The 21077-nt window shown below is 39.6% G+C and overlaps 3 protein-coding genes and 1 long non-coding RNA gene across 6 annotated transcripts in view; 2 read left to right on the forward strand and 2 right to left on the reverse strand.

Moving 5' to 3' along the window:
* The first annotated feature begins 93 nt into the window (after positions 1-93).
* Positions 94-9713, forward strand: LOC149935165 (uncharacterized). Of its 2 annotated transcripts, none has more exons than XM_090181005.1 (11): positions 94-1793; positions 2468-2733; positions 3072-3432; positions 3950-4023; positions 4181-4514; positions 7081-7196; positions 7259-7673; positions 7759-8277; positions 8562-8728; positions 8878-9099; positions 9255-9713. In XM_090181005.1, the coding sequence occupies exons 1-11, from the start codon at positions 1646-1648 to the stop codon at positions 9414-9416; spliced, it is 2784 nt and encodes a 927-aa protein (XP_090037131.1). In that variant the 5' UTR covers positions 94-1645; the 3' UTR covers positions 9417-9713. The 2 variants fall into 2 exon arrangements, with proteins under 2 accessions (XP_090037131.1, XP_090037133.1); XM_090181007.1 differs by having other exon boundaries at positions 95-1793; positions 7759-8145; positions 9255-9712.
* Positions 9714-9751: 38 nt separating this feature from the next.
* Positions 9752-13445, reverse strand: LOC149935166 (uncharacterized). Its single transcript, XM_090181008.1, has 4 exons — positions 13318-13445; positions 12478-13251; positions 12372-12415; positions 9752-9975 (listed from the first exon to the last, which is right to left on the reverse strand). The coding sequence occupies exons 1-4, from the start codon at positions 13418-13420 to the stop codon at positions 9889-9891; spliced, it is 1008 nt and encodes a 335-aa protein (XP_090037134.1). The 5' UTR covers positions 13421-13445; the 3' UTR covers positions 9752-9888.
* Positions 13446-16252: 2807 nt separating this feature from the next.
* Positions 16253-17202, forward strand: LOC149935167 (uncharacterized). The gene is made up of 4 exons (XR_016472173.1): positions 16253-16382; positions 16578-16672; positions 16773-16825; positions 17008-17202. It is a non-coding gene; the product is annotated as an uncharacterized LOC149935167 (long non-coding RNA).
* Positions 17203-17245: 43 nt separating this feature from the next.
* LOC149935168 (potassium channel subfamily K member 6-like) overlaps positions 17246-21077 on the reverse strand; it is a 32248-nt gene continuing 28416 nt past the window's right edge. The window contains exons 2-6 of one of the 2 annotated variants that reach the window (XM_090152939.1): positions 19503-19643; positions 19223-19434; positions 18968-19154; positions 18584-18697; positions 17246-18517 (exon numbers count right to left, since the gene is read on the reverse strand). In XM_090152939.1, the coding sequence (XP_090009065.1) occupies positions 18369-18517; positions 18584-18697; positions 18968-19154; positions 19223-19434; positions 19503-19643 (803 nt within the window). In that variant the 3' untranslated portion in view covers positions 17246-18368. The remainder of the gene's footprint in view (positions 18518-18583; positions 18698-18967; positions 19155-19222; positions 19435-19502; positions 19644-21077) is intronic. The other variant, XM_090152938.1, reaches the window with a different exon arrangement.

A 21077-nucleotide genomic window follows, 5' to 3' on the forward strand; every position in this document is an offset into this window, starting at 1 on the left:
TATAAAGTTTGAGGTGTAACGGATTTTAACGCGAAGATTGGGGAGGGGGGGGTGGAGTTTGGTTGAAAAGCGGGAGGAGGGGGGGTTGTAATTTAAAATGGCGCGCTCTCAGAAACCGCCAATGGTTTGGGGAACGAGTTGTCGTCCAACCTCAATGCGGGTTCGGTCACGACAAATCGCCGCTTCGGGAGTATCGGGACCACGCAGACGAGCCTCCCCCGCCGCCGCCCCGAAGCTCATCTTCCGACGCCCGAAAAATACGTCACGCGTGCCTCCCCCCTTTTCACTGGTTCGTTTCTCACCACCGCAGAAGCAAATTGCCGCGCGCGGGGGGTTCCTTTTTGGAATTCCCACTTGTAAACAATCCGACGCTCGGCGCTACCTAAGCGCGCTCTTCGCTTCATCTGTAAAAGGTTTTAAATTAACGGCTTAAATCTAGTTCTGGCATGATATCTCTACATTTAACAACGATCCTTTCTTAAAAATTCCCACGGTTACCTCCCCCCCCCCCTTCGTGACTTTTAAATTTGCGAAGAAAATGTCCACACTCGAGAGACGCGTTTTAAGATGATAATCCCACTTCACTGGCGGACACGTTGTCTGATAACCGAACGTCACTTCACCTTTTTCGAGGCGCGTAAATTAATACTGGTTCAACATTACGGGCAATTGGTCGGTTGACTTCCTTATCAGTTTAACTCGTAAATCGAAACTTTCCCAATTGGTTTACCGCGAACAAAAGACCAGCGACGATTCTCGGAACTGACTACGACGGGCAATCCTCATATCTTATCCAAACACGGACAGTAAGCGGTTGGCATCTTCGAGCGTCTCAAGATCCGATCGGCTCCGGAGAAGGTATACCAAAGTGGACAGCGCGTTTTTTTAACACTCCGCGAACTCGGTCGTTTTAAAAGTCCGGGATCGTCGAGTGAGAATCCCCGAAAGAGAGTTTCGTACCGCGCCATCCGCATCCTTTTGGAATTCGGTCCACCGGCGTCGCACTTTCAACCCTTTCGCCATCAAATTCCAGCGAGGCCCTCCGGTACAAGCTGGGCCAGATTTCTCCATCCGGGGAAGTTTTTTTCAACGTGATATATATATAGCCGGCGCTATACGCGGGGCCAAAGTAACTTTAAACTGTGTTTATTCTTCGACAATTAGACTTTAAACGTTTTCTTTTGTCTTTCGGACCCTCTTTCGAAGCGTACATTGAACGTTTGACTTTACCCTCGTCTATATTAAAATTACATCGAAGGGAACCCCTCGTGTTAAATTAACCGAATAACACCGTTTCGTATCAAAATATACGTCGTTTAATTCGTGATGGAAATTTATTTATAAAATAACGTTTTAATTTAATTTTCGCGGCTTTTTCGTCATCCACACGCGTTAATTTTCTTAATTGATATCGCTCGCGGTCCTTCTGGTGAAATTAAGGCAACATTTGGAGGGTTATAGTTCGAGTACTTGATTGGGGAATTTTTAAGGGGGAGGGGTGGGTTTTTTCGGCTCTACAGTAAAGTGACGGAAAAATAGTTTAATTTTTCTCCACGTTGACTTTTTCGTCCCCCTTGTATCGAAAAAAAGAGCAGATAGCGAGGTCGGTATTATCCTAAAATAAAGAAGCAAAAAAAAGAAGAAAATGAATAGGCCTAGCTGCGAATACGCTTTCGCGAATCAACAAGAACCAGAAAGGAATTCCAACCAACAAGTTGTCGGTGGCGAAGTTTCGCCCAATTCCGAAGGAGTTCCTCGCAGTCACTCCAACTTCACGGACAGTGAGAATCAAGGTAAGATTCAGCGTCACCACGTCCATCGTAACTCCTAACTTTTTCCCAACCTTCGACAGACCGATTTAAAAATTCACACTTCTACGCGTGTCTAGTCCACATTTTAAACCCTATTTTGTAGAAGTATTTTCTGTCGTGAAATTAATTTTTAAATCGGACAATTTTGTGGGAGTTACGATGAGATTAAATCTTAGGCCTATTTATACAAAAAATGCGCATTTGCTAAGTCAACTAATCCAAAAAATACTAGAAATCGGTTAAAATGCTATAAAATCACGAGAAAGATATGTTGGGAGTGTAGGGGGAAATATTTTTATGACCTTAAAATAAATGGTTTGAAATAATTTAAACATTGTAATTAGATCACGTGGCTCGATTTTAAAATCCGACTTTCCACGTTATAAATTTATTTTCTGGTCATAGATTTTGGAAAAGCGGCCATTACAGTTTGGTCATATTTCGAATAGCGTAAACTCATACCAACTCCAGTTGCTCAAACCTTCCTAGAAACCGGTTAATTTTCCCCCTATTAGTGGTAAAAAACAATCTTAAAAAATTATCGAAAGGCTTACTAAGATAGCGAGGTAGCTAGGTAAACATTTAACGAGCGTACAATATGTTCGAGACCGATTCAGCGCGGACGGCTTTCGTGATAGACTTTTTCACAATTGTAGATCGCAGTTACGAGCAGTCGTCGTCGTCCACAACTTCTCCAGCGTCCACCGTCGACTTGGGCGCCCGGACCACGGCTCACCCCGAATGCGACTCCCCGGAAGACTCCCGCCAGTACCCAGGATCGTCGCGCCAATTCGTTTCGCCTCCGGAAAACAACGTTTTCTTCGGCAGTTTCAAACATCTTCAAGTAACCAACCATCCTTCCAACTACGCTTTACATTCCGCAGCCGTGGGATCTCCACGACCTCATCCGGAAACCCAAGACGTGAGTTGTCCTTACCTATTATTTTAACGCGGATTTACGTTTCGTAGTGAGCTAGAAAGCGCTTGACGTCCCCTTTTATATACGCTGAAATGATACTCTCGACCTTTCGAATGAACCACTGACTTTTTGGACCCATTGATTTTGGCGTACCGAAGTACGTCGCCCAACGAGCGGGGGCAATCGCCCCCCCCCCTCCCTCCCGTGAATAGTAAACAATAGCGTAGCCATAAATATAGTTTCTTATTATCGGCATTTTTTAAAAAAATATCGCGATTAAAATCGTCTTGTCTTTAATTAGTGAAGAAGTAATTTCCGTTTATCTGGTATTTTCTCTCCAGCGAGCGGCGAATCATTCCGATTTGATGGTTTTTAATCGCAGTCTCAACCACTACGGAAACAATTTCGGAGATCCGTTGAACGCTCTCGGACACGGCGTGACTCAAGGTCACGCGGAAAACCTTCACCTGACTTACCATCACCGCGCGTCCGAGTATCAAGTAGGCGCTTTGAATCAATCGCAGTCGCTGGTCCCTTGGAATAACCCCAGCCAGCAACCCCACTTGTTGAACTTGGACGGTGACAATATGAACAAAAGAGGGGTTCATCAAACGCATCACGCGCACCCTCCTCCCCCTCCCCACCATTTGACCATCGGACCTGGCCCAGTCGGACATCAGTACGTTTTTAAAACGGACGAAGGTAAGACGATTTTATCTTCATTTCTTTGGAGATTCGTGCTGTTGGAATCAACTCGCATTTTTTGTATCATTTTAATAAAATATTGCTGCGAATGGAGGGAAGAAGTTATTTCTTATCAGTTTATATTAATTATAAGCAATTAATTTCGTTCGTTATTAAGCGCGGATAAGCTTATATTGTTTTGGCTGAGGGATGTATCGACGCTAAAATAAATTATTCGCGTGAAAGGAAGGGTTTGTAAATTCAAGCGTGAATCTCGATGATATCGCGCATTCTTTCGTCACGCGTGTAATTATTAATTCCTATCATAAAATCGAACCACGCGGGCTTAGCATTTGTCTTAGCCCATAAGATTATCCCTTCCAAACCACCACGCGTAAATTTATACCATGAACCGTCGAATTTTGCAAATCAATTTATTTGGCCTCTCACTGAAAAATAAAATACTTTAAAATTAATTTTTAAATAATTAATTTAAATTAAATAATGAATATGATGTTTATCTTCTCGGAAATAGGAAGTGACGGCTCTGAAACCTACGGTTCGGTTCATCACGACACGCACGGCATCCAACATCTTTCTCATCATCAGGTACCATATTAAACCGTTTTCCGAGTCTTCCCCGATAACCCAGTCAAAACTCTAAACGCTCTCCCTCCTGGTCCTCTTTCGAAATAATAGCAACCCCGTCCTTTGAACTTTGAAATCCCCCTGTTCTTGTCTAATAATATGATTTCCTCCGACGCAGCATCCCAATTCTCTGCACGGAGGAGACGGCATCGTCGGGCCGTCTTCGTCGAACCTGGGATCTCCCGGCTCGGCGGCGGGCGTGGTCGGCAACGGGCCGGCAGTGCAGGCCGTCATCAGCCAACTGTGCGCGATCTGCGGCGACCGGGCGACGGGGAAGCACTACGGCGCCTCCAGTTGCGACGGATGCAAAGGATTCTTCCGCCGCAGCGTCCGCAAAAACCACCAATACACTTGTCGCTTCGGACGCAATTGCGTCATCGACAAAGACAAGAGGAATCAGTGCCGCTATTGTCGGCTCAAAAAGTGCTTCAGGGCCGGAATGAGGAAGGAAGGTAAGCCCTAAATCTCGTCTATTTTATTCACACAACTCCCGCGGAAGCGTCCTAACCAAGAAATTAACTTCGAAACGCGATAAATATTTTATATCAAGTGATGATAAACGTATTGCTACTAATACCAGAAGTGCTTATTTATATTGTAAGTTCTCTCCCCACTGGAGTAAGGGGTTTTCCCCCGAGCTCTTCGGGTTCCCCTTCCATAAAAACTGGTCGAGGTTAACGGTAATAGTGAGTGTAGGGAGCTCTTGGCTCGCGTGGCATGCAGGGCTTGCCGCCACCCTCCTACGCGTTGTAACCCGGCCACCTAAATTAATGGTTTTAAAAGTCGCTAGACGACTTAGGCTTATGGTGGTGCCTTGGGTATTAGCCTAGCTGATTATTATTATTACTAGTAGTATTTTATCAAGTGTCCAGCACAGGGGCGTATTAACCATTAGGCAAAGTAGGCACGTGCCTAGGGCGCCATTTTTCTAGGGGCGTCAACGCCGCCAAAACTCTGATGAAGCCTCACGGTCCATGTACTTGGCTTGCCCCTACTCAAAATAACGTCGAAAGGGTTTGGGGAAACTAAAATATATTTATGTATTTATTAAAAACCGATACGCCCCTCCTTAGCTGACCAATACCAAGGGGCGCCAAATTTTTCTGTGCCTAAAGGCGCCGAATGGGTTAATCCGCCCCTGGTCCAGCATCCAAAAATTATCTTAAACATGAATTTACTTACGAGGAGACTACCCGAGGTGATAATCACCGATTTTGTTGAAACTAGTTGGGTATGTAGACCGTATGGTAACGTGAAATTTCACCAAGGGAAAAGTTGCAATGGGCATAAGTTTTACCATGGCAACCGAAAATGTTTTTGACAACACAGTATGTATATTTTCCCATCGAAAATAACATGGTAATCTGAGTACTTCTAAGGGTCCCTCCCCGCTGTAAAATATAATAATAATAATTCTAATTAAAATTATTAATTTTGATCAAATTCAAACAACTAAATTCCATTTTATTAATTTTGATCAAATTCAAACAACTAAATTCCATTTTATTAATTTTGATCAAATTCAAACAACTAAATTCCATTTTATTAATTTTGATCAAATTCAAACAACTAAATTCCATTTTATTAATTTTGATCAAATTCAAACAACTAAATTCCATTTTATTAATTTTGATTAAATTCAAACAACAAAATTCAATTTTATTAATTTTGATAAAATTCATTTATTATCGTCGATTTGGCGATTAGTTGACAAATACAACTTTTTTATCTTTATATTTCGCTTTTCTCCATTTTTACCGATTCTGATAAATTTTTACATATTTTGTTGTAATAATATCATAAAATTAATTTAATTTGTCAATTTTGATCTATTTTTTTGGTTTTGAAATTTTTCACAGAAGTGCTCAGATTCCCATGTTATTTTCAATGGGAAAATATAAAAACTGTGTTGTCAAATACATTTTCGGTTGCCATGGAAAAACTAATGCCCATTGCAACTTTTCCCTTCGTGAAATTTCATGTTACCATAAGGTCTACATACCCACCTATAGTTTCAGCAAAATCGGTGATAATCACCTCGGGTAGTCTCCTCGTTAGTGAAGAAGGAAATTATGTTGCTCAGAGAAGTATACATGTCCCTATAAAATTATGTTACTTAAAGAAGTATCCATCGCTGTAAAATTAACTTTATAGATAATTTTAAGTATTCAGCTTCCAAAATGTATCTTAAAAATAATCTTATCATTATTTGGCCCATGCTTACAAGGAGATCTACCGAGGTGTTTATTGCCGATTTTGTTCAAAGTCGGACGTCATGTACACTTAATATGATATATGAAATTTCCCGAAAGGAGACGTTGCACTTATACCCATTGGATTTGCCATGGCAACCGTAAATGTTTTTTGACCACTTAAAACAAAAATAAGATTTTTTACCTAAACATAGTTACAATTTTAACGCAAAAATGTTCACCCAAACTTGATGACATTTACCTAAATGTGGTCTAAATTACCCATTTCGTGATTTTCAAATTTTAAAAAATTTCATGCTTTTTTTTGTTTGAAGTGGTCAAAAACATTTTCGGTTGCCATGGCAAATCGAATGGGTAGTGCAACGTCTCCTTTTGGTAAATTTCATATCTCATACAAAATCGGCAAAAAACACCTCGGGTACTCTCGTTGTTAGAGTAGTTTCAACTCCCGGTAGTTATCTTAGAAGTATCCAGCTTCCTAAAATTAACTTAGAATACCCATCTCAGTAAAATTATCCTACTTCAGAGAAACGTTCATTTCATTAAAATGAGTTTTTAAAATAATTTTATTAAAAACTTAATCATTTAAATGTTTTCGCTAGGTTTCTTGTTCGAGACCACTTTTGAAGATAGCGAAAAAAATTTAATGATTAAGTTTTTAATAAAATTAAAATGATTTTAAACCATGTAGTTATCAGTCGTGTCACAAAAACTCATTTTAATTATGCACCTTAGCGGACTCAATCGATATGTTTTCTATTGCCCAATTGGACCCTTCAGATTTTCAATGTATAAACTATTTCAGCGGTCCAAAATGAACGTGACCGAATCAGCATCCGTCGGCCGAGCTACGAAGATTCGGGAAACATGTCCGGAATCAACATTTCCACCATAACCAACGCTGACTTAGTGACTAAGCAGGTAAATTAATCGTCAAACGAAATATTGGTCGCGATATAGAAAACTTGTTTCGTTGTCTTTAGAATGCCCTACCGCTGGTGGAAGATATGGACGCGTCGGGTCATCCTGTCGCCTTCGAGAACAAGACAATCGCCAACATCAACGAGATTTGCGACGCCATGAAGCATCAACTGTATACTCTAGTCGAATGGGCCAAGTGCTTCTCGCCCTTCCTGGAACTGCCCCTGGACGACCAAGTGACCCTATTGAGGGCTCATTCCGGCGAACACTTGATTCTGGGCTTAGCCCAACGGTCCATGCACCAAAAGGACGCCTTGCTCCTCAGTAACGATTACCTGATCCACAGGATAGCCGGTGATCCGGAAATTTGTAGAATCGCCTCTCGCATCATGGACGAATTAGTCAAAGTCCTTAAACACATCAACGCGGACGACTCCGAATTCGCTTGTTTAAAGGCGATCATTTTCTTTGATCCTCGTAAGTGAAACGTTATATCGGCCTGAAAAGCCGGCAATTAATTTCAACCGATTAATCGAAATTTTAATAACGTTTCTCTTTTAAGACGCAAAGACTTTGTCGGATCCCGGTCGAATTAAACAAATCCGGCAACAGGTCCACGTCTGTCTGGAAGATTACGTCAACGACCGTCAGTACGAGCTCCGAGGCCGCTACGGGGAGCTGTTGTTGATCATCCCGACGTTGCAATCCATCACGATGCAGATGATCGAACTGATCCAGCACAACCGCCTTCAGGGTCAAGTCAAAATCGATAGCCTGCTTCACGAGATGCTCCTAGGTGGCATGGTTGGGCCAACGCAATTCTCCGGAAGCTTATCCCTCGAAGGATCTCAACAGCAGCAAACTTTGGCCGGCTCTTCCGCGGCGGCTGTGGGGGTTCGAGGTAGCGCGCACTCTCACGTGGCGACGGTCCAGCAACCGTCAAACGCCAGTAAGTGCTTTCCCCGTATGACAGATATTGTTAGAGCAGTGATTGCGTCACCTCCGGCCCCGCTTAACGGCCACGTTCCCGTGGCCTCTCTTCCGCAAATGGTGGCCGCCATTGAAAGAAGCTCCCGAGAAGGTAAACAAAAGCCCTCCTCCTAAATAGCGATCCCTACTAATCGACACTCTTAATACGTATCGTCACTAAAGTGAAACCATTCGCGTTGTATTACTAAACTACATCCCAAAAAGCCAAAGACGCTCTCCGAATGTGCCAATTACTCTCTTCATTAGCATTAAAAAGGTTTTTAATTTTTCACGAAACGTCCCGACTGCTAACCCTTCATCCTCCTTCCATACACGCTGAACGAGTACTTCATTACGTTTTGATTTATTCTAATCCGAGCTTTGAACCTTATATAGGTCTGTACAACGTCAGCTCCGCTATGTTCCCCATGCTGCAAATGAGTCAGAACGCGGTGGCGGAAACCCAACAACACCAACAAATTGGTCACGATGCTCAGCTACATCATCACGTCCAGCAGCAACAACAGCAACTGAACAACCTGCAGCAAAACCACAGCCTCGAAGTAAATAAGGAGAATATTTGTCCCAATATCGCTTCCCCTTCCGAACAACTCGCGCTAACACCCCCCGACACACCAACTTACCATTTCATCCCCGAGGACCTTCTCGAGTTTGTACTATAACTAAATTAATTGTGTATTGTATGGTGAAGTCGACGGTGACGACCAGTTCCGCAGCCACGTCCTCCAACTCCAATTCGCCTCTGTCCGGAGTGGTCGCCGGCCTGCACCACCATCATCTGGGGCCGTCTCAAAAGAATGCGTCATCCGACATGGGAAGCCTCTTGCACTCCCCGGAACATCACGCTCTGAGTGACAACGCCGCCATGCAAGTGCTTTTGCAAAATTGCGCGGCCGGACAGTCTCAAATGCACGTAAGTGTGACTGCTAAATTCGTTAGTGAAGCTTCTAGTCTACGCGCTGCCCTAACTGTTTGAACGATGCTATTAACCCTGTATGTCGTCTAACTATTTAAACTGTGATTGTGGCTTCTATCCGAGTGCTTTTTCAAGAAATTTCAAATTTTCAGGCGAGAGCGCGAATGCACACGACGAATTCGGAGGCTTCTAATAGGTGCGACAATAACCCGAGTGTACCCAATTCACCCGAATTGAATTTCAAAATGACGGCCGCGGATAACGGCGAACCTCAGTTCAAAACTGAAATTTTAGAAAATGATAGAAACTATTGATTGGCAAACGGCTGTCGAACTTCGTCCCAAATTTTTCTTCCATCGATTTCCCATACGAATACTTCATTCAACGACTTCAGAAAAGACGCGACATCACGCGAACGGAATAATATTTAGATTTCTAAGATATAATTTTACGTATCTTGTTTTTGCGCGTGTATAAATAATATAGGACATAGAGCTTTTTATACAAACCATAGATATAAATATTATTCGAAATTAAACGGTTAAGAAAACGCGAATAAAATTAATGATTAATTACCAAAGAAATATATTTTTCAAAACTTCTCGTGCGTGTAATAATATCAAAAGAAAAGTGCATTATTTTGGCATCCAATGTATATTTGTGTAAAAAAAATAAATTTTTTAATTTCTTTTGGATAATTTTCGAAATGCTTTGTTAACAAACTCATATTTAAGTAACGCGACTTGATCCAACGAGAGCGCTGAATTCTTTTTATCGTAAATGTCTTCACGTGTGTTGGCAGTGACGTCTGGCGGAGCAATACTGACGCGCCCTTCTCCCAATCAAGGCGTCAAGTTGAGCTTCGTTTAATCCCTAAATGAAATAAATTAAATCTCAGACGCAACTATTTCACTAACGAGCGCCTTCGTTCTGACATTAGGAGCCATTTATTGGTGTTCTTTATGGACATAATAGGCGTTTTCTTTACATTAGAAGAGATTTAACGTTGGTGACATCTAGGAGCAACAAACACAGCAATCCTGTAAACACGCAAACGCATTGGACGAGCCCAGACTTGGAATTAGCGGGAGTCTTGGGGCCAATGGCTCTTAATAAAAATCAGTGGGCTCTTAAAATAAATCATTCGAACGGGGGCTGCGGGCCACCGGGGCTCTCAATTTAATTAAAAAATATTTATTAAACATTTTACGGAAATTTCTGGAACATATTGATTTGTACGCCGTTTTTGAAACTCTGTTTTCCTACCCTATACGAGAGCGGGATCTAGCGTTACAAATGATTATGTGTGATATTATAATATACTTGCTTGTTTTAAAGTTAATAAATGTTATGTAAGTAACGTAACCAATTTTTATTTTCCTATTTTCCCTACCTAATTTTAATTTTTCCCCTAATCCCCCCCGCTTGGGCGCCAGTGGCTCTCAATAAAAATAAATTTAAGGGGGGTCGGGGGCCCGCGGGGCCCCCGTAAAAAATATCACTATTTCCAAGTCTGGACGAGCCTTTACGCTGAACGTTTTACGGAAAGGGGGAGACAAATTCAGAAATTTCCCCTTCCGACGGCAGCAGGCGCTAAAGCGTCTAACCAATGAAAACTGTACGCAAGAAAATGCACGACTTTTGACGGGTTGCGTTCTCCTTGTGTGGGATGCTGTGTTTGTATGACTTAGATTTTGGGTGAGGTAAGCTAAGTTAGGTCCCCATTTTTAGCCTCTTCCTCTAATACAGACTCAAAAGGCTGTTATTTTCGCTCCTGATGTATGCGGTGGTGAAGGCGAATAATATAGTAGAATCTATAGGTCCGTATAGGTCCCCGGGAATCGACGTATTCTCTTCAACGGCACTCGATATAAATTTAATTCAGGCGTCATTCTATTGGTTCTCTCTATCTACCTATGCCAGTGCTTAGCCGCGGTTTTTAATCAAGGTTGTAAAATCAAGAGTGCTAGGCGGAAGAGGCTACTATTGTGGCTGTGCCATATAGTTATTTTTTAATTCCTTAAATGGCTTCTTCGGAGCATTTTCTATATCCTTAAGCTAGCGAAATATGACAATTTATCAAAATTTAAATTTCTATGCTCGGTAATAAATGACAGTAAAATTTTAAGGAAATTAAAAGTTAATGTCTAGCAAACGTTTACGTTAATTTGACATTTTTGGGCCTTATTCCTAAGTTTTGGAGGGGGGGGGGGTTCAAATTTGCCTACCACCCAGTGCCGGATTTAACCACCTGGAGGCCCAGTGCTAGGAGACCTTTCAAGGCCCCAAATTAATGGGCAGGAGGGTGGAGGCCCCACCTTTACACTACGAGGCCGGCCTAGGCCCTGTACTTAAGGCCCTGTACTTAAGTACACTTAGAAAAAAGGGAAATATGGCACTGCTACACCTGGCGCTGCTATTGACATTTGGTAATTCAATTTTAACATCGTCTCGGGCTGGAATCCATACCTCTACTTGAAATGCTTATTGCGGCAGATTTCCGTCTCGATGTGGCTGACGGTTTTTTTGACGTCACTATTTTCACTAAGCTGATTATTATTAACCAACAACTACGTGAGAGGGGAGTGTGCGCAAAGGGGATTTTTTTCTCTCGTAGGCGAGGCCAAAGCCGTCAGAGTGAACTTACCAAACGCGATACGGCAGGATAAGTAAGTAGAGGTATGGATTCTTGTCTCGGGTTACTCATTGTTAATAGTAATCAGCTAAGCTAATTGCCAAGGCACCACCATAGTCAACTAGAGACTTGTAAAGCCAATTATGAGTAGCCGGTTTAGCATGAGTAAGCTGGTGGTGGTAGGCCCTTCATGCCACGCTAGCCAACAGCTCCTTACACTTACCATTACCGACAGGTTTTTATGGCTCATCTAAATTAAGTCCTAGATTTTCAACTTCTGGTTAGTTTCAATCGAATATACGTTACGACCAAATACTGCTGGGAAGTCGGTTCCATCTCAATACTAGTCAACTAAATGTGCGAGGAAATTACTGACGATTTGGGGATTTAAAGGTTGTTAAGCCGAAATTTCAGCTGTTGTATAGAGATAATTTTGTACGTGAAAGTTTTCCCACATTCAATTTAAAACTAGGCGGTTAGACGGAAACACTTGCTACTAAAATTTAAACGACGCACGAAGCCTTTAGCAAAGTAACATATATCAATTAACGCCTCTGACATGAACAAATTTGCTCGGCCAATTAGTTAATAATGCTGAGTAATTTTAAAAGAACGGTATTGTTTAGAAACGCACCGAAACGCCCGGAAGTCCAGGTACACCCGGAAATCCCGCATCTCCTGAAATGGTTAATGGTGATTTATGTACGATTAGCTTTACACTTCAACAATTCAAGACTAACCTTGGAATCCCGGACGTCCTGGGAGGCACTCTTGGCAGTTTTGGTTTGTTTCTTTTGCCGTGATATGTCGACCGTAAGGTCCGAGGGGTCGTAGTCGTGGCTCGTAGGTCGCGCTGGTTGGTGATATCTGTCGACCGTAAGGTCCAATCGTTTGCGATCCAGGTTCCTGGGTTGGGGCTGGTGGTACAATGTGTCGATCATTTGGTCCGAGAGGTTGTAATTCTGGTTGTCGCGTCGCTCCGTGTGGCACAATATGGCGGTCATACGGACCCAAAGGTCTCAAACGTGGATCTTGGGTCGGGCCAGGTGGTACGATATGTCGGTCATGGGGTCCCAAAGGTCTCAAACGGGGATCTTGGGTTGGGTCCGGTGGTACAATATGTCGATCGTTTGGTCCGAGAGGACGTAAATCAGGTTGTTGAGACGGTCCAGGGGGTACAATATGTCGGTCATACGGACCCAAAGGTCTCAAACGGGGATCTTGGCTCGGGCCTGGTGGTACGATATGTCGGTCATATGGACCCAAAGGTCTCAAACGGGGATCTTGGGTCGGGCCTGGTGGGACAATGTGTCGATCGTGAGGACCCAATGGTTTCACGTTGGGCGGATTGGTCGTTTGATGTGGACCTGGTGGAACGATGTGTCTATCTGTCGGACCTAGTCCTTCCGGATCTCTGGTCGCGGGGTTGGCGCAATGTTCAGTCAAATACCGGATGTAGTTTCTCAGCAACTCTCCCTCGGTTTGTTTCAAGACTGCCCATTGGCTGTAGAAATCTAGAGGGATTTTTAAATACAATTTAATATTTGAATCATTCCGTTAACGGTTTTTAATTATTGAACCATTAGGAAGGACCACTTCGTCATTCCTTCTGCCTGTTGAGCTTGAGGCCAAAACGGAAGTTCCCGCAATCAAAAGCAGCAATGCAACACCAATTCCCCTCATCGCGCTGTAGCTGTATTCTAATAGAAGCCACTTGGGAGCTCTAAAGCTAAAAATCTTTCTCTAGTTTCATTTTTCCTAAAATTTCTAGTTATCAAGTGATAGCGAAGTGGGGACAGTTTCTTCCGATAAACTTTAAAAAACTGGTTTTTTTTTATACGAGCAGTTTCTTAGAATGTTATGAAGACTGAAATACGAAACTTTCCTCTATCTTGTTTATGTTTGTTGAAATCGAATAGAATCGGGATTCGAGCTTTTGTTAATTTGGGTCGATGTCTGTCAGACAGACAGAAACTAAGCTATCAACAGCCATTTTGGGTAAGCGTAGGGTTTTTCGAACCTTAGTTTGATATTATATTTTTCTTCTTTCTTCTATTTTCAATTTGGAATTGATGAAGGTCACAGTTGGACATGACTTCCCATTCAATTCAAGTCACAACTCAAACTACTACATAAATTGTCCGCGGGCTGGTACCACGCGTCACAAAATGAGTTTTTGAAAGCAACCATCCTGGAGAACTGTACAAATAATTCCTTTTTTGGGGCCCGGACAAGAGAGTACATTAGTCATACGCTTTAGGTTATCTGCTCGCTCGTTGCTTCTTAGGCATACCTCGTAGCTATGCCCCGACTTAAACAGGCCGTCATTACATTATTTAACGTCACAAATCATGAGTCGAAACACCACACGATCCTTCGATACAAATAGTCACGTGACCACTATGAGCGTCTTAATATCATGGCAACTGAAACAAAACACATCCACGAGAAAGCTAAGAATAGGTTTGACTGGACATAGTTATCGATTGGAAAAATTTAATTTGAAAGAAGTATACGCCTATATTAAAAGGTGGGTAAAAATGTTGACCCACCCTACGAAATTTTAATTTGTATGGAAACGAATTTCCTGTCTTGCTTATAATCGTTTGCGTTTCAAACGACTTGTAACGAAATAGCAGTTTCTTATAGGTCTTTCATATACATTCAAATTTTGCTGGGTGGGTCGGCATTTTTACCCACCTTTTAATATAGGCAAGTGTTTGTTTCGCTTCGAATAAGGTAAGTTACGTAAACTAAAAAGTAATTTGGATGGCCGTTGTTGTATGTGCTCTAAATAGTCGACGTACTTTTGCAGCAGGGAATTACATATGACGGGAACCACAGTGTAGCCGTTGACGAAAAAAACTGTTAAACAAATTCCATTTGTTAATACCCAACATTCAATTTGCTTATTTGGACAGGGTACCGCTATTTCTAGATTATTTAAGCAAAGCTAGTTAATTTAAGCATCATTTCATTTTACTGGTACTTTTATCAGGGGTGAACAAATTTGCGATCCTAAAAATCACCTTGTTTATAATAGTTATTTTTTAATACTAGATTTAAGTATATTTTCGAGATAAAAATTTTGAAGTTCGGGATTTTCATTTTCAATGTCAAAATCGCGAAGTACTAAAGATATCCCATTTGGGCACTTCTTGCTTTTATTATCCTGAGAAAGTTTTTGCGTTGGAGGTTATATTCCCTTTAATTATATCTTCCAAATTGACAGCTTATAAAATTAATTTATTAAAATTTTTCGCCCATGTTTTGGGAAAAAAAAAGCATGCCCAAGACGATGTAGGCGTAGTGGTCGCAAAAAAAACACAAATTTTGGAATATCTGTTTAGATTCATTTGAACAAATTTCCGGATCATGAGATATCGTATTTAAAAGTAAATTAAAATATGGTATTCCGTCCTTTAAAATTTATATTACTTATATAACCTATTTTAACTTGAAATTTATCTGAAGGTGGTTTTTTTCCGCCTGTTCTGGGTTCTTTGAGCAGGTTCAAAAGTGTAGCCCTATGACGTCATTTTACTCCAATTCTATCTTGACGAAAAAAACGAGTTGGAGTAAGAAGGGAGTAGTTAGAGGTTAAAGGTTATATATTTGTTTTGTTTTTAAGATGGCGACCGGTGGTGAGATCATCAATATAGGACTCATTTTTCTTATTTATTTAATAATAATAATAATCAGCTAGGCTATGGCTAACACCCAAGACACCACCAGCTTAGGTCTAAGTCATCAAGCAACTTTCAAAGTCATTAAATAGCATTTAACAATTGGATATTCGTTATTAAAAGCTTGTCAGATGTGAAGATGTTCAAAACCCGTTATGTTTTCGTGAAACGAAATTTAAGCAGAAGAATTTTCTATATAAGCTAGATTACTCCTCTACACCTCCTTTCGAGGAGGAGTAAAAAGTGTAACGTTTGAGCTCTGAAACAAGCGAACAAAATTCGGGACAGGGTAAATCTTACCCCGAGAACAGGCGAATAAAACCATAGACTAAGAAAGGTTTCACAAGGACATTTCGCGTGTGACTCCCCTTAGCTTTTTCCTGTATAACCGGCGACGCGAGACCCCCCGACTTCGTTAATGGTGCGAACGGCCGCGCGCCCAGCGTATTTTTAAGAAAGTGGTGATCACGTGCATATTATTTTCAAACCCATATAGTACCTCACGTGTATCACATCTGATTTCTAAAACACGTGCTAATAAGAATAATATTTGAGTCCTTCGAATTTGGTTCGCACCAGCATTTTGATATACGTGGCGCCCTCCCGTGCTGAGACTTTACATGGTCCTAAATTCGAGCGCGAAATGTCCTTGTGAAACCTTTCTTAGTCTATGATAAAACGTTTTAGGGTAAAAAGTTTAAACTTTTTGTCCTGGGACAGGCGAAAAAAAAACCACCTATAAATTATGACACTTCGTAAAGAACTTTGAATTTTCCGCCAAGTTTTCGATTAAAAAATCGATTTGTCGTCTGCTACAGGGACTGATTGGCGATCGCCGATTGCTGGAAAAGGTCAGCATTGTGGTTCACGATGTAACATTTTTAAAAAAAATATTTTTAGTATTCATGTATTATTAGTAAACCAGCGAAAAATAATCAACAATGTCAGTTGTTAAGCAGGTGAGCTATACAATTGAATATAAAAGCTAGGATAAATGTCTCTTTATCCATTAAATCATTAATTTAAATCTAGAGTGTGACAAAGGCCTATGTTTACAATTCATAACTGCAGCATGGGCTAATTGGCCCAGGACTGCAGCCAGCCCGAAATTTCCTATTAACTTGTCATTAAATGACTTAATTGGTTTCTTTCAGATAGAGGTTAAAGAGACGCTTATAAAAGACAATTTAAAGAAAATAGATGAACTGGAAATCAAATTAAGAAAAAGCAAACTAGCTGATGAAGAAAGGCACGCTACATTTGCCCATGGACTAATTAATTAATTAGTCCATGATTTGCCATACCACCTGTTTGTTTTACCATAATTTAATTATGTTTTTTTTAAATAGAGATGCAGCCAAGGGCGATCTACTCAAAATGAGGAAAGACTTAAAAGTGTTAGGTAAGCATCAAAATAAATTATTAATTATTTTCTTCTGTGTTTAGCAGTTGTTGTTCAAGATGTAAAGTGAATTTTAAAATCAATATCTGTTGGTGGTAGCATTGTTGTCTTGGGGTGGTATATTTGGACTCATTACTTGTTTAAAAGATTCCTTGATAAATTTCCTTCAATTTGTTTTGTAGAAAAAGACCTACAATTACTACGAGTTGAGAACCGAAAAAATATGATATTAACTATATGTGTAGTAACATTTGTTGTTATTGTTTACTACTTTCTGTGGTCGTAAAAGTTTTCCATTTTTGAAACTAAAAGTAATTTAAATATTTTTTTACCATTTACAATGTACTATATTCCATTGCTATTAAAAATCAATGTCCGCTTTTTTAAAGTTTATTAATTAGAGAAATATAAGTACGATCACATAAAAAATTTAATGCATTTTATACAGTAAACGTGAATACAAGAGGGTGTTTAAACAATTTCAATTTATACAAATTTAATTTGTATAGAAATACATCTGGTTATATCTTCCTAAATTTTGCATAATTAAACAAACTGATAACTTTTTATCAGCACTAACATATTTGGTCATTGTTAACAAAGTTCTATAGTAATTTTATTCTAAAATGACAGGGTTTATGGGGTTTAAGGCGCCACACTTAGAAAATACACATCTTTTTCATTTGATGGGGTGGTACAGTTCAATTCATAAAATCACTTGAATGAAAAAATTTAATTTACACGCCAAAAATTGAACATAAAACATTTGGAACAAGGTGTTTTTTTTAATTCAATATTTAACTAACTACGGGATTTAAGTTGTTGAAAATGATTGTGCCGATTATAGAGTTAGATTTAATTACGAAAAGCTATATCACATTGCGCTAAAAGAAAGTATGCCACAAAAGCTTATAGAAAACTAATATCTTTAGTCAAAATTAGCATTCAACGCTTTAATATATCTTCTTAGATATGTAATTTTTTTTAATCTAACTTTGGTGATAGTATCTCTGAAATATTTCTCGGAATTTTGAGATTTATATTGCCAACATCATTTCGTTAATTTTAGTATCTTAAGTGTTGTTGCGTAACTTAAAAGTTAGAGCACCCTAAAGTTTATGTAAATGGCTCATTTATTAAGCAATTAAATTCCTTTTCGCTGTGAATATTCAAGTTTTTTTAAAATTATATACATTTGGTAAGAAATTTGGCATTTGTTTACTTTGTTTCTTCTATATAAATTTCATCTTTTACAAGGCTACTAATAAATTAAAATTATTTACAATCTGTTAAAATTGGCCAACACACAGTTAAAAAAATCCCAATTTAATTTAAAAAACCATGGAAGGGAGAGATAATTTACGCTTTAGTCATGGTTAACAGAGTTCAAAATTTTGTTGTTTAAGAGAAATTTTTTAAGTAAAAATATTTTTGCTATTTGTAAATTGCTTGAAATGGTGGCCTTTTACTATACCAAAATTGAAATAGAGAAATAGGAATGATGTGAAATAGGGACGAAATTAGAAAACAATCTCTAAGATTCTTATGGGTTATCTTCGGGTGAAGACAAAGAAGGTTGTTTAGGTACAGATCGAATGTGTCGAACATGGGTGGTATTTGGTTCATCAATTTGCTGCATGTACTTCTGTCCTAAAGGGCCTGTTGATGGATGTAAACGCATCTTTTCAGGGTCTAAAATATATGTAAAAAAAATTGCAATAAATCTATTAAAAATTGGAAATACTTTTGACAAATTACCAGTTGTCATTTCGTCACTCTTCATGAGAAAGAATATGCCAAAATTCAATTGTGGTATGTCATAGAGCACAGACAAGAACAACATCATAAACGATAGTCCAATTAGTAGATACCCTGAAATTTTTAACAAAATGTAAGTTAAAGTCTGAACACTTACCAAATCTATCTCCTCTAGATAGATGTGATTTCATAGTTGAGTAATTTTTGTAAAAATTTCTTATTAACACAAAGAAAACAAGCAAGATAAATCTATTTAGAGGTAAATGCCATGGTACTTTTTTTAAGTATACTGCATTGCGTAAGCCTTATGTCTACATAACTTAAAAGTGCAAAAGGACTGATTTTAATTTATTATAAGCTTCTAAGTAATATTATGAAATATACCAGTTGTGCAAGCTTTGTAGAGAGGTCTGTATGGTTGATTCGGGGTATCTCCTGGAACATAATCACCCAAACCAATCGTTGTTAGGGAAATAAAGCAATAATACAATGAATCCAGGTAATTCCAGCCTGGTTCCAGGTATTGGAATATTGCGGATGGAATTAAAAAGAACAGAGTAATAACTACCACCTGTCAAAGAAAAAACTTTGGTTTAATTATGGTATCACTTTGAGAACATACTGAAAGCAATAACATACCGCAACAACTGATAAGTGTAGTAATCTTATATTGAATGGTTGGTAAAGGTGGCCGAGCTTAGAGTTCAGGAACTGTAGGAAGAAGGTGGTAAGGACCATGAGCCTTTCCACATACGCTGTCAATAAGATGAGTGTTAAGGGAATTCCTATTAGCGCATAAACTATACAAAAGATTTTTCCTCCTTGGGACAATGGTGTAACATGCCCGTAACCTAAGAAAAAAATATTATTAGTTCAGATTTAAAAAATAATGGTCCCGAGAAAAATGGACGCAACGTACCAATAGTGGTTATGACAGTTCCTGAGAAAAATAGCGATTGTCCGAAACTCCAGTTGGGTTCTGATGTCACATTATTCACCGCTATAACGCCGCGGTTGTTAGCTGAGATCACTGCTACTATAAACTCCTCTAAGGCTTCATCTGTTAGAAACAAAATAAAATATAAATTATTGCATTCCTTTTTACACAGGAAATTTAAATGCTTCAGTTATCCCCACCAACAGATAAAAAACGTGTAGGTGAAATGTGTGCTGCCCATAAGTTTATAATATTCCCCCAATTCAAATTAACTTGATAGTGTGATTTAGCTGTGGTGAAATAAGTTATCTTTGTCGCGCCACTATATGGAAAGGCAATTTAAAATTTCAGCCAAGGAGGAAGATTTTTCTCCAAGTATGCGGAACCAGGCTTGGAAATAAGCGGTGGTCAATGGGTCAAAGACCAGTTTATTAATTGCTCGGACCAGGTTTTTTATTCAAAAGCTAGGGGTTCACTGGTCCAGTGTCCAGTTTATTAATTCAAAATTATCTACCGTATTATTAACCAACTGGTCTACGTGACCACTTAAATAATTCAAGAGTTGGGAGTCACTGGCCAAATAGACCAGTTTAGAAATAAACCTTATTTCCAAGCCTGTGCGGAACTTGCGGAAGATGGCGCTCCATAACATAAGTGGGTTTCCCAATTTTACTTAATAAAGCGACGCATGATCCGTGGCACGTACGTGTCGCCTGCTGTTATTATATTGTAGCTGGAAATTAAGCCCCCTAATGTTGTGTAGCGCCATCTTCAGCATAGTCTTCCTCTTAAAGACTCGTTAAAAGTTAATCGTTTAATACAATTATTATTAAAATCTAGAGGGCGCTTATATTTCAGGTATTACGTCATATCAATTTTTTTCCCGACTAATTGTCACTTATGGAACGTTATTATATACTAATGACCTGTCTAATATTGATCAAAGCTAAATTTGGTAGCTGTTTAAGAAGATAAACTTTCTAGAAATTAACTAATTGGGTATTTCGCTTGTAGAATATCCATATAGAATAAACCCTTCAGATATGAAAAATAATAGTGATAAGAGTCATTAATATTTGAAGGGTCTATTCGGCCCCCCATTCCCATTTACTTCCGGAAATAGCCGGAAACGACACGCCCTCTTCCACAATATACTCGTGTGTGTTGAGTGTTAAGTCAAGAACGGTGTAAATGGACGGGGCTTAGATTGCTAGATTCATCAAGAAATTGTAATGTCTGAAAACCAATTTCGCCGTTTAAAGCTAAGCGGGGGAAAAGTAATTCAAGTTGGAAAACGAGTTAAAAATAAATTCGCGCCGAAAGAAAGCGAAATACAACCATAGACCATGGAAGAAGTCTTCCATGCATAGACTAAGAAAGGTTGCGTTGTTCTCGATATTAGCCCATTTCCCCAAAAATAAACCTTCATTTAAAAAAATATCGAAACGAAGTTTTTGTGATACAGCGTAACTTTATTTTTAACTCGCGTGTTGTTAAATCTTCCTTATAGCGAAGAAGCAGACAGACCTTTACTTTATCATCGTCCCATTAACCCAG

Source organism: Leiobunum rupestre, chromosome 7 (genome assembly GCF_980474605.1).
Source record: "Leiobunum rupestre chromosome 7, qqLeiRupe1.1.hap1, whole genome shotgun sequence".
Taxonomy (NCBI): Eukaryota; Metazoa; Arthropoda; class Arachnida; order Opiliones; family Sclerosomatidae; genus Leiobunum; species Leiobunum rupestre.

Coding starts and splice junctions, on each gene's coding strand:
- LOC149935166 (XM_090181008.1), bottom strand. CDS start 13,420: ATGAGGGGAATTGGTGTTGCATTGCTGCTTTTGATTGCGGGAACTTCC. Junction 12,416..12,477: donor AGGACGTCCGGGATTCCAAG/GTTAGTCTTGAA, acceptor TAACCATTTCAG/GAGATGCGGGATTTCCGGGT. Junction 9,976..12,371: donor CTGGACTTCCGGGCGTTTCG/GTGCGTTTCTAA, acceptor TATTTCATTTAG/GGATTAAACGAAGCTCAACT.
- LOC149935165 (XM_090181005.1), top strand. CDS start 1,646: ATGAATAGGCCTAGCTGCGAATACGCTTTCGCGAATCAACAAGAACCA. Junction 4,515..7,080: donor GGCCGGAATGAGGAAGGAAG/GTAAGCCCTAAA, acceptor AAACTATTTCAG/CGGTCCAAAATGAACGTGAC. Junction 9,100..9,254: donor CCGGACAGTCTCAAATGCAC/GTAAGTGTGACT, acceptor TCAAATTTTCAG/GCGAGAGCGCGAATGCACAC.